At 35.3% G+C, this 16,258-nt stretch overlaps 1 protein-coding gene across 1 annotated transcript in view; it reads left to right on the top strand.

Annotated features, from left to right (window-relative positions):
* The first annotated feature begins 801 nt into the window (after positions 1-801).
* LOC136828608 (twist-related protein 2-like) overlaps positions 802-16,258 on the top strand; it is a 117,020-nt gene continuing 101,563 nt past the window's right edge. The window contains exon 1 of the mRNA XM_067086648.1: positions 802-1,841. Within this exon, the coding sequence (XP_066942749.1) occupies positions 1,222-1,836 (615 nt within the window). The 5' untranslated portion in view covers positions 802-1,221 and the 3' untranslated portion in view covers positions 1,837-1,841. The remainder of the gene's footprint in view (positions 1,842-16,258) is intronic.

Here is a 16,258-nt window from a genome sequence, read left to right as displayed (position 1 = left end):
CCTGTCCAGTATTATGCGGAACATGTGACCTCTTTTACGAAGAGCATTTGTAACGAAATAGCAGGAGAGGATTACGCAACAGACGCTGAAAATCCTAATAGCGAATTGTGGAAGACAAGGAATCCTCAATATTACCAGTCAGACCGGTAATTTTGTACCGAATACAGCCTCAGGACTGAAAACGGTGGAAGTCATTGCTTAATTTATAAATACATACACATTAATGTGTGTATAAATATATATATATATATATATATATATATATATATATATATATATATATATATATATATGTATATATACATAATATATAAAGATAAATAGACAAATTAACTAATTCTTGATCATTGCGGTTTATATGAGTATCGTTTTTCCAACATATCTATGTATAGAATCATCTGTAATTCATACGGATGTTATTCTTTGTTCTAAGGAAGCCGTACTAATCAACAAGATATACTTAAGGAGGCACCGTAGGCGGGGACATACAGTAATATTTCCCCTCATTGGTCGTCAGGCTACAGATGGGGTGGAGTCAGATACAAAAGCCATGCTCATTGGCCGTCTTCTTTCTTTGCGGTTAATTGCTTTTCATAACCGTGTCTCTTGTACATTATGTGGGCGGTGTTTACAAAAAAATACTATTGATTGTTAAAGCGAGAAGGGGTAAAGAATCTATTTGCATCATACTGAAATATTTTCAGGAGAACGGCTCAGTCAAACGAGGAGAATCGTTAAAAAGGGGACACATGGCATCCCTCAGCTGAGTGCCAAGGTGCCATACAGTCTGGTGACAACCCAAGGCGTTTCATTAAGCAACCGTTTGTTACCAGTGGTTCTCCGGTGCCCTGCCTACCGCTCTTTGTCTCTTCCTGTCATTCTTGTTGCCCTCAAATACCCCTCACCATACCCGGGCAACACTACAAGACAAGTCGCCTCATCTGAGTCCGTCCTTGGTACGTGTGCAAGGAATATCCTAACTCCCCTTTGACCTTCAGTCACCTCGAAGGAACCAAAGATAATCCTAAATGTCTCTATTCATTTTTGCGTCAGTGAGAGAACAGTTAGGACTAAATATACCCTGACGTATCAGTGATTCAAAAATTGTAGTGGTTCTTGTGGTCTAGTGATTTTCCCCCAGTGTACGAGAAAAAAAAATAAAAGGGTGAAGGAAAGGATGGTGTCGTGCTAGGGAAAAAAAGGATAAAGTCATAGGCAGAGATGGTCCAAAAAGGTCCAAACTACACTTCGGATGCCATCTTAGGCCTACCCATAAAGTGTGAGTATTCCCCACCGGGATATACTCTGCCTCTGCAGGAGTCCCACTTAGAGGCAGTCTCTTCCTCCTCGAGCACATTGGCACCAGCCCCTACAGCACTGTCGTTAATGGCCGATGTCAGCCCTCGAAGCTCCTGCGGGAACCACGATGCCCGCTCGTCCTGCGGAGAGGAGGAGCCCCGCGGCCGCAAGAGGCACATCGAGGAGGAGAGCGAGGAGAGCCGCTTGGCGAAGACTCGAAAGAAATCGCCCCAGAGCTACGAAGAGCTGCAGCAGGCGAGGATCTTGGCCAACGTCCGTGAGCGCCAAAGGACGCAGAGTTTGAACGAAGCCTTCAGCTCCCTGAGGCGGATCATCCCAACGCTCCCCTCGGATAAGCTCTCCAAGATCCAGACGTTAAAGCTGGCCATCCGATACATAGACTTTCTCTACCAGGTGCTGGATACCGACGCCCACGACCAAAGGCTCTCTTCCTCCTGCACCTACGTGGCACACGAGCGACTCAGCTATGCCTTTAACGTCTGGAGGATGGAGGGAGCATGGGGTGGACACCTATAATACAGGTATTTTTAAGAATCTTCGTTTTCGTCGTCGCGATTTTTCTGTCACATTTTACCATTGTTTGTATCTCTTGTTTCTCAATATCAATGTGCATATGATGAAGTCCTTTGGTATACATAATTGTTACACATGTTTTTCAACAGGTAAGTTATGGACATTTCTCATAATTTCTAAGAACATAAAGGACCATTGTATTTAAAACATATTTTGGGCCACTGGTATGCAAAATCAGAAAATAAATGCCTGGTATTTTATTACTCTGTATTCGATATATATTCTGCCTAATAGTTTGAAGTTATGTGCAACACGTCACTTTTTCTGTTTTGGTTAACATATATTTTGCACTCACTTATTTCGATAAAAATAATTTGTTTTATTTCACAACGACCTCGGTGCAAAGAGCTCGCCTTTGAAAAATCGACGACTTCGGCGATTTTACTGAGGATTTATAAATAACAAGGAAAACCTTTTTTGACTTAATGAATTTTTCGAAAATATTCAGTGTTTGCCATAATGAAATTTTAAAAGGCGTGGCGCTACGTTAGTTGTAACTGATATGCAGCTTTTGGGCGAGAACCGCAGAAAGTCTCATACAAACACACATAAACCCAAAAACACATACATACACACGCACAGATACACCCATACAAACATACACACACACACATATATATATGTGTGTGTGTTTGTGTCTATGTGTATATATATATATATATATATATATATATATATATATATATATATATATATATATATATATATATATATATATATATATATATATATATATATGTGTGTGTGTGTGTGTGTGTGTGTGTATCCACACATAACAGATAACTGAATTAGGAAGCAAAGTATATAATCGAATATATATAAGGAAGTAGAAACTTGTGCCTAATGTAATAGCAATAGTAGTACTGGAGCAGGTAATATTAATTATTTACTTTTATCGCAACTCATAAAGCAGGTACTATTATCGATACTACCGGTACTGAGTAATAATAATAATAATAATAATAATAATAATAATAATAATAACAACCACGTGGTAAACAAAAACTCCATCGCCTCCCGAACAAAAGCTTTCGCAGAAAACCCATAGAAGGGAAAATGAATTCTCTTTCTCTCTCTCTCTCTCTCTCTCTCTCTCTCTCTCTCTCTCTCTCTCTCTCTCTCTCTCTCTCTCTCTCTCCGCTGATAGGAATCGAATCCCTGTTTATCCCTCTCCAATTCAAGACTGACCCTAGAAAGGACTCGAGATGGTAGCCGAAAGGAAACGAGGATAGGATATCAAGGGACCTTTTCCTGGCCCCTAATGAATTAAGGATGCCGGAGAGGGAGATCCTATTTTCCTTCTTTTCCAATTCCCTCCCGTTGCTTTCCTTTCTTTTTTTTTTTTTCTAATTAACGAGAATGATCTGGAGGGAGTAGGATGGGTCTGATTGTTTAGCGTCTCTTGTTTTTTGCCATTGTTCTTCTTTTATTGGTCAGTTCTTCTTTTTTGAAAATGATGGCTACTTTTTACCAGGTAATCGTGTTTTAATGAAGGAATTATTTGTGACTGATTCGTTTCAAGCTGAAATTTTTTCGTAGCCTATACTTTCTCATTTTCTGTTTTTTTCTGTTCTTTCTTTTACTTCCGAAATACTACATGCTACATAATTGTTTCTGTTAAAACTTCAAATGGTTGAGATTTTACTCTAAATTGATTTTATTGCAGGAGTTACAGTGTCTATGTTTCATTTCTGTCTCTTATCATAATATATTCACTTCCATTCTTTGCTAAACTGTTAATGACTAAATCAACTGAGATAAAATGCTGGAAGTAAAACAAGGGAAGCCACAGTATATATATATGGAAAATTTGGAGTGAGTTTTTACCTTGCTACGTAGAAAACTCTCTCTCTCTCTCTCTCTCTCTCTCTCTCTCTCTCTCTCTCTCTCTCTCTCTCTCTCTATGTATATATGCATATTATATATATGTGTGTGTGTATATGTAGGTATAAAATACATATATATATATGTATATATATATATATATATATATATATATATATATATATATATATATATATATATATATATATATATATATATATATATATATATATGCATATACGCACACACTGCAACATACTCCTCACCTTTTCTTGCAAGTTTTAAGGCGATACACAAATAACTAAAAGATAATCAAGATAGTTCCGGCTCCTTTGAAAGAGTCTTGCATTATCCCTCTAGTTATTAATCACTTTATATTAAAGAAAAAATGAAAACGTGTAAAAGATAAATACTGTAGCAACAAGCGAAGCTTACAGGGATGTCTCCGGTATTTTGAAGACCTGTTCAAAGCACACACAAAAATAATTAACAACAGCGTGATATAATTTTAATTTCAAAATCAATTTTCACATTTAAACAAGCACTTTTTAATAATTGTATAAATCCTTACAGAATGTAAATACATAACGAAATGTACGCAAAATAACGCTTGTAATACAAAAAACATTGAAAATATACAAAACGTAACTTTGGATAACACGAAAGCGCCAATATTATTGGACGGTACGATGTTGTGTATACAAAGGCAAGCAAGACCCTTCCTGCCTTTGGGATAGCATAGTTTGAAAACAGTGCAACATCTCTACCACTCCTCCCACCCAAATTCTGGCTTATAAAACCTTCCAAGGCATGATTATAAAAACTAGATACGCAAAACTGAGCATAAGTTTCTTTACAATCGGTGCAGAGAATACAAAACTACTTGAATTTTTATCCTAGTAAGATTATTTCTTTTTTAAGGGGAACTAAAATATACATAAATACTTTTAAAAATATGGAATCTAGCCAAAATTTATGGAAAGAAATCTTGTTTGATACAAAGCCTACCGGATTTTTACCGTCACTTCTGCAGAATGTACGTTTATAAGCACGTATGACGAAAAATGTACTGAAAAAGTATATTATAATCTTATGTAAAATTACGAAGCCTAGTCAAAATTTAAGGCCAATGGGAGAACACGTCTTTGAAACTCCTTTGTGTTTACGACACCCGAACCATTTCCTTTGAACTCGGCAACTCTCTCTCTCTCTCTCTCTCTCTCTCTCTCTCTCTCTCTCTCTCTCTCTCTCCCTCTTCGGATCAGCCTCCTTAGAGAAAACCATAAAAGTTTTTATAGTGTGTTCTTACGTTACCAAAGAAGGTTACTGTACATGTTATAAAAGTATTCAGGGGAGGTTTGAAGCGTTGATACCGGTACGAACACGAAGTTTTATCCTTCATGGAGGCTCTTTGGGTCTTATATTGATATTGCGACTTCCGTATGATTTCCAGGCATATTCTACATACCCTCGTAAGTGCGGGTTCGGTTTATGCAAAAGCAAAAGTTGTGTGAACACACAGGCGGATACGCAGTCGTGCTTATGCATGTATGGAGGTCTGTAATCATGGACATGCATGGATACAAGCCTATTCATGCGGGAAAGCTAGTGCGTGCACATGCGCATATGAAAATTTGCATGGATGTTTGCATATTCAAGGGAGTCGGGATCAAAGTTGTTTGTATACGTCAGTGTCAGCGTATACGCGCCATTATCAGTGAATAGAATTGCACAGTACTGATTCATCTACTGAGCAATTTCTTTTTACTTCTACGCGTCATTATCAGTGAATAGAATTGCACAGTACTGATTCATCTATTGAGCAATTTCTTTTTACTTCTACGCGCCATTATCAGTGAATAGAATTGCACAGTACTGATTCATCTATTGAGCAATTTCTTTTTACTTCTACGCGCCATTATCAGTGAATAGAATTGCACAGTACTGATTCATCTATTGAGCAATTTCTTTTTACTTATACGCGCCATTATCAGTGAATAGAATTGCACAGTACTGATTCATCTATTGAGCAATTTCTTTTTACTTATACGCGCTATTATCAGTGAATAGAATTGCACAGTACTGATTCATCTATTGAGCAATTTCTTTTTACTTATACGCGTCATTATCAGTGAATAGAATTGCACAGTACTGATTCATCTATCGAGCAATTTCTTTTTACTTATACGCGTCATTATCAGTGAATAGAATTGCACAGTACTGATTCATCTATTGAGCAATTTCTTTTTACTTATACGCGTCATTATCAGTGAATAGAATTGCACAGTACTGATTCATCTATTGAGCAATTTCTTTTTACTTATACGCGTCATTATCAATGAATAGAATTGCACAGTACTGATTCATCTATTGAGCAATTTCTTTTTACTTATACGCGCTATTATCAGTGAATAGAATTGCACAGTACTGATTCATCTATTGAGCAATTTCTTTTTACTTATACGCGCCATTATCAGTGAATAGAATTGCACAGTACTGATCCATCTATTGAGCAATTTCTTTTTACTCCGTGGCCACACAAGTGTCTTAAAGAGGTAGATGTTTTGTTTATGAATAAATAGAGACAACTTTCTTCGCTTCTGCTCGGGCAAAATGATAAACTGAGGAAAAGCCTTGCATTAAGAGGTCATAGATTTTTCTCTTTTTTTTCTATTTGCCGGGCGGGGAAGAGGGAGTCCACAGTAAAATTGCTAATTATCTATGATATGCACAGAGAAATGGTACGGAAATAGAACTAAATATGATTTGGGGAAAAAATGGTACTTTTAAAAGGATTTTTTATCCTTTCCATGGTTAAATCATTTCCCAAATACCATGTAATTCCTTCAATTTATAAAGATAACAGACGATTCCGAATATTTTTTTTTCTTTTGTGCACAGTGCAAAAATATATTTCCATATTTTCCATGAAAATAAATTTGTCCCAGGGGTAAATTATTAATTAGTTACTTATCGTCAGTCTACATGGGCGAAAGGTTTTCGGAAAGGAAGGTCTAAACAAAATAATTGAAAATAAAAGGAAAGGCAAACATTTAAAATCTTTACTGCGAAAATAGGGAATGAAAAATTTGCTCTAACAGTGGTGAAGAGTTTTAATACGCTTCTCAAGGAATGTTTTCTTGAAAGAGATCTTTAGTTAGTGGCTGGTATTCCATGACAAAGGGAAGATAAATCTCGGAAAAACAGATGAATATGTAAATAAAAAAAAAAAAATGCTTCTTTGAAGTGAGGGAACTCTAAAACACTGAATACTTACAAAAAGCTCTAGTATTTTTCACGTTTGCGTAATATTTATTTACTTTATTTACAATACATAAAACATTATTCTTAAATAAAAAAATGATGGTAAACTTTTCAGGTTAAGTTCTCACATCCCATTAAAGAAAGCATATAAAATTGAAGACATTACAAGTCGTAAATAAGCAAAGGCTGAAACGAACACACTAAAGCGATACAAGTACCGCACGGACCTATGCCTTGTTTTTGCATCTACTCGTACTTTGCTCATTCTCTCACCTTTCCTCCATCTAACGGTCGGCTTTTGCCTCTATATCTATCCCCTTGAAACTAACCACCTCATTTCCATTTTCAAAGGACGACGATGCATTTCAGATCGCAGACATTAGCCTTGCTCAAAAGAAAGTGGAAAGTGTAAGAGTGAGCGTCGGGGGGAAAAATAGAAATTTGGGAAGACTTGCGCGGAGTAGGATCATCAGCATAATGTACCTGGGAAGGAGTGGGACGGAGGAGTTATTGATGGCGGGAAAAGAAGCTGCATAAGAAAAGAAAGCCGCAAGAGCAATATTTCGATTAGCAAGGTAGGAGGCGTGGCTTAGATATCCGTTTAAGACTTTTATATGACGAGAGAACAAATATTTATAATCGTGGACATACGATGAGATGGGTGACTAAAATGTGTATTAGATTACGTAGTGCAGTTCTGGAATCATCTGATCTCCAAATGTCTAAGCAAGGAGTAAATTCATTCCTGCTTTCTGCTGACGTCTCCTGAATTCAGGCGTCTCGGTTTTATTTTCATTACCTCATATTTATTTATTTATCACCTTTTCTCATACCCTGTCTTTCTCTGCGGGCAGATTTCCCTTTGGAACCCCTTGGCTTTATAGTCCGTTATCTCTGTCCATTAGTGCGTTCATCTGAAGATGAAAAAAACCAAGTGGTTTTCCATTGCACCGAATTAGAGATAAGCGTCGTATAATTAGGAGGGTAAGATAATACATCCAAGAAAGAGTACTGAAAACAACAGAGAATTGCAGATGCGATATTAGCAGGTGTAATTACTTTAACGGATGATATTTAGCGCAACGCTGAGCAGAATCTGTCAAATGAATATGAACCCTTGTCAGGAAGGCTCTCGAGTGACACTGAATGAATTTAGGTATTGATTGAAAGATAATCCATAATGTTTTAAATTATTCAAAAGTATTAGCATAAAATTGTTAGTATTTTAACTTCCAGTCTCAATAACACTTTTCTTAGCTAGTAAAGGGGCATAAATGTGCTGTTTTGTGCATTCAACGTTCATACCTCTTATATATATATATATATATATATATATATATATATATATATATATATATATATATATATATATATATATATATAGTTATATATATATTTATATATATATATATACATATATATACATACATACATATATATATATATATATATATATATATATATATATATATATATATAGTTATATATATATATATATATATATATATATATATATATATATATATATATATATATATATATATATATATATATATATATATATATATATATATATATATATATATATATGTATTATATATTTGTGGATGTGTGTGTGTCTGTTATAGAAAGATATATAGATGGATAGAAAGCTGATGTTACGTACGTGAATTCCGGATGCGTAAGTAAGTGTTTTTGCTTCATAACTGACTTCTTCTAGACATGTTCATAACCGGCTAAAGTCGAATTTGAATGTTTTTCTGAAAATTTTTTTGTGTTTCTCATAATTTTGTCTTTAGTTATGTCCTAACCTAAACTAGCGCATCGTAGTGCCCTGTGTACTATTTGCTCAATAGACGGTACCTTCAAACCTCGCTCCAGACACACCATAACTTGGTATAAAGAATACATCCTACCTAGTCTTTCCTAACATAATTTAACCTTACCTCCGTTACCATATTCTAACTTTTCTCACGATAGCAGCTATGTCCGAACGATAGCTTTCCTAATATAACATAATCTAGCAAAAGTTGCTACGTCTAACTCTTCTTGATGTGGTAATTTTGATACATCTTTCGCAAGATGGGATACATCCTGACCTAAGCTTCCCTAAAATAAGCTACTACCGCCTCATTCTACCTGGCTGAGGAATATGACCAGAGGCCAAGCTACATTGCCCCATTTGGAAAACCACAGCTGGCATTACAACTGTACATGAGGTGACGGAGTGTCTCACCTCCAATATTTAGGTGTTTAGCAAGGCAGTGTACTCGGATTATTCATCACGGGCGAGTAGGCTAGTAGTGATGTTTCCAATTGCCTGTGCGAGTAGCTACTACATTGCGAGTAGATACTACATTGCGAGTAGATACTACATTGCGAGTAGATACTACACTAGGCCGTCTCCCTAACAGAGGGTGGTTTCAAAGAAAGCACTTACTTATACTCACTTATTCAGAAATATTAAGCTACCTATGTCGTTTAATATCCAATTCACTGTACCTCGAGATTAACTTGCACCCAAGGGGAAGTGATTGTTGATGAATGCTTCGTCACCAGTGGAATTCGAGCTGCTGCCTGGTTTCGAAACAGTGAGTTATAGTGACTTTAGACCACTGAGCCATCAAATCGCCGCTGCCTCAGTAATCAAAAGTCACTATACATCGTAGTTTCTACATCAAGCCCCTGACGACGATGTTCAGTGACTTTTGACCACTGAGCCGCCTAGTGGTCAAAAGTAACTAATTATTCATCTCTGTATGTGAAATAGGCAGCGGCTCGAATCCCGCTGGTGACGATGCAGTTATCGACTATCAGTTTCCCTTGGGTGTAAGTTATCCTCGAGGTATAGTGAACTGGATATTAAACGAAATAGGTGGCTTAATATTTCCGAAAATAAAAAATGACACGGTGATTGTGTTAAAAAATTCACACACACATACACACACACGCACACACACACACACACACACACACACACACATATATATATATATATATATATATATATATATATATATATATAAAACTTATATATGCCGTTGATACGGCACTACAGCTCCTCCTATTATTACTAGCATCAAATATCAATATCACCATTGTTGTAATTATAACTGCTAATAAAAACACTACCTTTTCTCTTGTTAATGACCTTTAAGGTCAGCAGTGATGTTAACAAATCCCATGCCCAGACTGAAGCAATGGTTTTTTCTGTGATAAAGCAGTCACAATATTAGCAAAAAATAATAACGATGAGGAAAAAGAACAGCATCGCAATAATATCTTTACACTAACAACATAACAATAATAATATAAAATTTATATATAAGTGAAAAACCAGCTTATTGCCCAGTGAGAAATCTCAATAAAGTTTCATGTATCAAAAAGAACTTCCTCCGCCAAATATTATTTCTACACCAACACACTGACTCTCCCGTGAATGACAGTTTAGGTTGCATTCGTGCTTCGTTTACGCTGAGGTAGGTGATTCATGTACGATTACTCATGCATGCAATAGCCTGGAACTAATAAAGACAAAAGCAGCTTCAAATTAGTTCAGTTAATTTATTATGACCAGAATTCTTTTTCAGCAATCACCGGGTAATACTATTCCGGCGAACAAAAATGCAATTATTTCTGATCGAAATATTTTTCAATTCGTTGCCTTTGATGCTATTTTTTTTTTTTTTTTTGACGTCGAATAATTATGCATTTCGGGTGGGGAAAAAAATAGAAAATGCTGCGTGCTCTGAACCATTAAAAATCATTAAAGTCCGGAAGATCCATCACAAAACTCATATTCACTGGCACCTAGAATCAAAATAGAAATATATACTTTTCACGCAATACTAATGTCAATCAAACGTAGCACAAACGTCAAGAAATTGATGTTCTGTCTGATACTGTCATACAAAAATAAAGATACAAAATTTAACCAACTTAAAGTATCACTGAAAAAAAAGGTCAAAGACCAAAATGAAATTTTATGTAATTTGGAATGAAACGATGAAAAAAAAAAATCAAGAAAATATAATACTATCTGACGTGAAGAAACACAGGAATGGAAAAATAATTACCGTAAAGGATTCTGCACAAAACCGTGAAAATCAAAGCTTAACTCGAAAGTCATGACGAAATGTTCATACGGAAAAGTGTGAAACTCGAAAAGTCAGTGAACCCTACAACGTAAAAACTTACGTAAAAATGAATATACTGACGAAAGTCTGCACGGGTTCTTCAAAGCGTAGTCAAATAGAGTTTAATGAAGCGCAAGAATGACGAATTTCCAGACAGCCGGGTTAACGATGCAGAGCAGAAAGCGGAAGCAATATCTTGCATAAGTAATGGGGCCCTTCTTTTCGTCTCTCTGAGTATTTAGTGACTTAATAATTCATCTATTTAGTTTTCGGCTTGTTTTTTTTTTAACAATATTTGCATAGACATGGAGAATAATTAGAAATGCCTCTTTTTGTGAGGGGGCGAGGGGAGCGTTTCGTGACTGTTATATAAATGACGAAATGATCCTCATATCTTTATGGTTTTATAAGTATTCAGTAACTTGACCATTCAGTTATTCAGCGTGATGCCTGAGGATAGAAAGATTAGATTTAAGCTCCTCAGTTTAAAGCATTCATCTAATAAGGTGATTTAGGTTATCCTGAATAAACAATGAAAATACTCCATGTCGATGGTCTTCAATGTGTTCAGTGAAAAACTGAGCCAGCTATTTTGTTCAAATGAATGTTTACATTTTGTATGGGCAAAGCAAGATGTACAGAAATTATTCATTTACCATAAGCCACCTGATGAATGTGTTTACTTCTTTATACAAACGACAACTCACTCACTCATTGATGGAAATATCCCCTTAGCACTTTGACAGTCGAAAAAAAGTTGAATGGGTGGCAGTTAATTTTGCAGCATTCATCATAACTAATAGTGTCATGGTCTTCAAGCGTCTTTCTGATACACAAACTAGCTGGGATAAATATTTACATTTTCGATATGAAAGTAATTTATCACTTTAATTTAATATATGGATATTAGCAAAAGTAGAACGAAAGATGAAAAACAGATAATATATGAATATGATATATTTCCATATTAAGCCTTTCAGCTTACAGCATGCAAATAGATGACGTCATGATAATGATGATGATTAATGATAGTAGTAGTAATTGTGGAGGTGTTATTATTAGTAATAGCTTAATAATTGTTATTATTAAGCCACCCAATATTTTACTACTCACCAGTTTGACCTTTTATATTATTCTGAATTATCGTCTCAGCTGCTAATTTTTCTGGAAAGTGGTTGTAAAAACGTCAGGAAAAACTGCTCAGAAGATAAGAATGGGAAAAAAATCATTGCCAAAACAAACTACTAAATATCCTTGCCCGATTTATTTGAGTGCCCGTCTGGGTCGGCTTCAAATCCTAGAAAACACCTGAGCCTTGGATGGCTTTTATTTCTCCTTTTTCGATTTATTTACTTTTCGTTTCATTTTTTCCTATCTCAAATATATGACTGTGTTCAATACTCTACAAAGTTTTGCGAATCGGGAAATAGAATAACGTATTCTTTAGAATAGCGGGGAATTATTGTGAACGTTCGAAGTTGCAACTACAGGATAGCGTACAGTAGTCATGGACCACAATAAAAAGAGACAAGAATATTACCAATAACAGACTTCAAGGATTCTCATGGTTTTCAGCTAAAAATACATTTGACATAAACTGGAAGTTCATTTGAAAAGTCATACGTCATATCCACTTCGAATGTAAATCACAAGCAACCAAGTTCCACCATTAAGTGTTAAACTAAAACGAAACAAAAATTAGGGTTGTTGATAAGAAGGTAGGATTGAATCCTAAAGAAACTGTAGAGTCGTTTCGTAAATAAAGGAAGGTTATTCAGTTACAATTTCTATGACCGTTATTTTTCTGTGGTTTTCTACTAATTTAAGAAAAGATAAATGCCATAATACGTAAGTTGAATATTGAATATGTTCGGTACTTCACTGAAGAGGTTATAATAAAGGCATTACAATACTTACATTCTGGATAATAAATTTTCACTTGAAATCTTTTTATTTATACGTATGATAATCTCATCACACAAAATTCTAATAATAATAATAACAATAATAATAATAATAATAATAATAATAATAATAATAATAATAATAATAATAATGATGATAACAAAGTCAGTCATCTAACCTACTCTGTGCAAGCGGTGTGATCAGACCAATTGTTTGTAAGGGAACAGGAAACTTCACAGAATCACTAAAGACAGATCAGCTGTATCATACCGATCGGTATTTGCCCAATTTATAAGCATCATCGATCAACCGTGTTCAGTGTAAACACTTAATCTCAAACGATGGTTGCTCTGCTAACAATGCATCATTTCTGTCGGTGATCATCTGATATCCCGTTCACCCCAAAACAAATATTGGTCTGAGTGTGGTTCGGTTTAATAATTGAGTCTGCTTTCTACTCTGTTTCGGTACATTTCAATGACTGAAAGAAGTAAGAAGGGGACTGCGAGCGAAAAAGATTTCTTGTCTATGACCTTACGGTGTGCATTATCTCTCTCTCTCTCTCTCTCTCTCTCTCTCTCTCTCTCTCTCTCTCTCTCAAGTTCCTCATTGGACGAATCGGTAGAGTTCTCGGGTAGCACTCGGCTAGACCCGAGTTCGAGTCTCCGGCCGGCCAATGAAGAGTTAGAGGAATTTATTTCTGGTGATAGAAATTCATTCCTCGGTATAATGTGGTTCGGATTCCACAATAAGCTGTAGGTCCCGTTGCTAGGTAACCAATTGGTTCTTAACCACGTAAAATAAGTCTAATCCTTTGGGCCAGCCCTAGGAGAGCTGTTAATCAGCTCAGTGGTCTGGTTAAGCTAAGGTATACTTAACTTTAAGTTAACTCTCTCTCTCTCTCTCTCTCTCTCTCTCTCTCTCTCTCTCTCTCTCTCGCTTTTTCGAATTGGCTTACTAAACTGAACTTCTATAAGGCATTTTTGTAAGCATACCTCCAGGACATAGTTTCCTATTATTGATCACAATCTCGGCCTATGCCAGTGGCAAAACCTTTCCGAAAATTCCTTGAACTGTGGAAGGCAACTGCAGAAAGTGTTATGACATCTTAGCTACTGGTTCTTGCCGTTGACAAAAATCATAAAAACATAATACGAGGCAAAGAAAAATAAACCACCATAACGTAGCAAAAAAAAAAAAAAATCTTCTTCGTTTAACGTGCTTTTTCCCATTTTTTATATGGGGTAAGCACGATGCCTTCTTTTTTGAAGGACTTTGATTTGGCGTTGGGGTAGACCGTAGCCTCGATCGGCTGCCCTGCCTGACATCGCTTGGACCCCGGTAGCGCATGTGTTAATAATAATAATTCGTACTCATATATTGCTCCCTTTCGAAAGAGAAGCCAATCATATCATAGTATAGTCAATGGTCAGGGGCAATACAAGGAACACCTTTCTCTGGACTAACACTAAGCTGGAATGAATAGGGCTTTATCTCCAGCCTGACTTTTCAACATAGCTCACGAAAATCTTAGTCTATTAATATAGAAACTTGTGTAGCGTGATCCCCATCCACAACATTTCATATAATTCCAATTATTAGCAACTGTACAATACTGCCTGGAATCGAGGCTAATGAAGGGAGCTAAAGAGAAAAATTCAGCAAGCAATTACGCCGCTGTGAAGTCTATAGATGCCTGACGCAAAGTGACAGAACAGAAACATATACCTCGAGCTAAAATAGTCTAACAGCTTATGCGTAACACCCATTCTTGGAATTGACAACAAACGCTCCTAAAACATAACTCACTGGAAAACAATAAGAAAATGTTCTTTTTATTGGGAGTGGTCTATAACTAATTGAACTGACGTAAATAAATCGTATGCTTTCAATTCGAAATATACCTGATGTTTTTCTTTCATATTTTGCCTGCACTGTTGCAGTATTTCCGGTTCCTTTTGTTCAGATGGATACTTTTGCTATCTATTGTTTGAAAATTCGTGAGTTGCGGCAGCAAATATATCTGACCTCTCTCATATGAGTTGCACAGTGTTATTAAATATTGAAATCATTATGTTCTGAAAGGCATTAATATAGCTTTAGAGGCTATTTGAAATCTCTGGAGTCAATGCAAAGAAAATCGGTTGATAAGAAAGTTTTGATGTAATAGTTTATCTACAACAAATAAAAAAACTGAATTAACTATAGTTGATTTAAAAAGGTTTTGTGACATATTATTATACATAACGTATCCTGTTTTCATAACGTAGATTTCATAAAGCAGAACTGCGATATGTCTCATTGAGTAGCAAAATTATATGTACTGAAAATGTATACATACCGAAATTATTATTAAAAATATCCAGAAATAAATCAATATATTTTTCGTTTATTAAAAAAGGGCTGTGAGATTACTATTCCCTATCTTTAATAGATCATTCAAATGTTTTTACCCTGAGTTTGATCAGAGAGTTAAGTCCATAACTGTAAATACTAGGCGTTTTATGTTATCTCTTCAAGAAATACGCACTTCAAAGCATTATTATATATTTTTAATTGGATTACTAACAACATAAGCATACTTCACGAGAGTAAATAGGTTACTCGGATATGAACATTGCAGTTTAACTGCAGCCGTGGGAAAATATTATCTTGGATATCTCTGTCCTAAATGAATCTACTTTGTGTTTGTTTGAAATCTCTAAAGAACTTGAAGTCTGCTGAAGTAATAATATTAATAATAGTAATAATATTAATAATAAATAAATAAATACATCATCGTTATCAAACCTGTTTACATTATATCCAACAATTATTTCCAAGTGGTAGACATGATGAATAAAGATTCGCGTATCACGTTTAATTTTGTTTTCTTTTAAGTAGTCTATTCATTTATTCTTTTTCTGAAGGTCCCTTAGTCAGACAACGCTCAATTTAGTCGCTTCACATTACACTGAGTACCATGATGCAAATTCAAAATTTGATATTTTCCTGAATCAATCTAAGAGATGGAGTGAGCTGACCAGAATAATATATATATATATATATATATATATATATATATATATATATATATATATATATATATATATATATATATATATATATATATATATATATATATATATATATATATATATGTATATATATATATGTATATATATGTGTGTGCATGTGTGTGTGTGTATGTGTGTGTGTGTGAAAACAAGCCCGCAGACAAAATCGATAGCCTTCCT

The sequence above is a fragment of the Macrobrachium rosenbergii genome, chromosome 43, assembly GCF_040412425.1.
Source record: "Macrobrachium rosenbergii isolate ZJJX-2024 chromosome 43, ASM4041242v1, whole genome shotgun sequence".
NCBI lineage: Eukaryota > Metazoa > Arthropoda > Malacostraca > Decapoda > Palaemonidae > Macrobrachium > Macrobrachium rosenbergii.
Note: the sequence above shows the minus strand (reverse complement) of the source record. Positions and strands in the feature narration are given on the sequence as shown.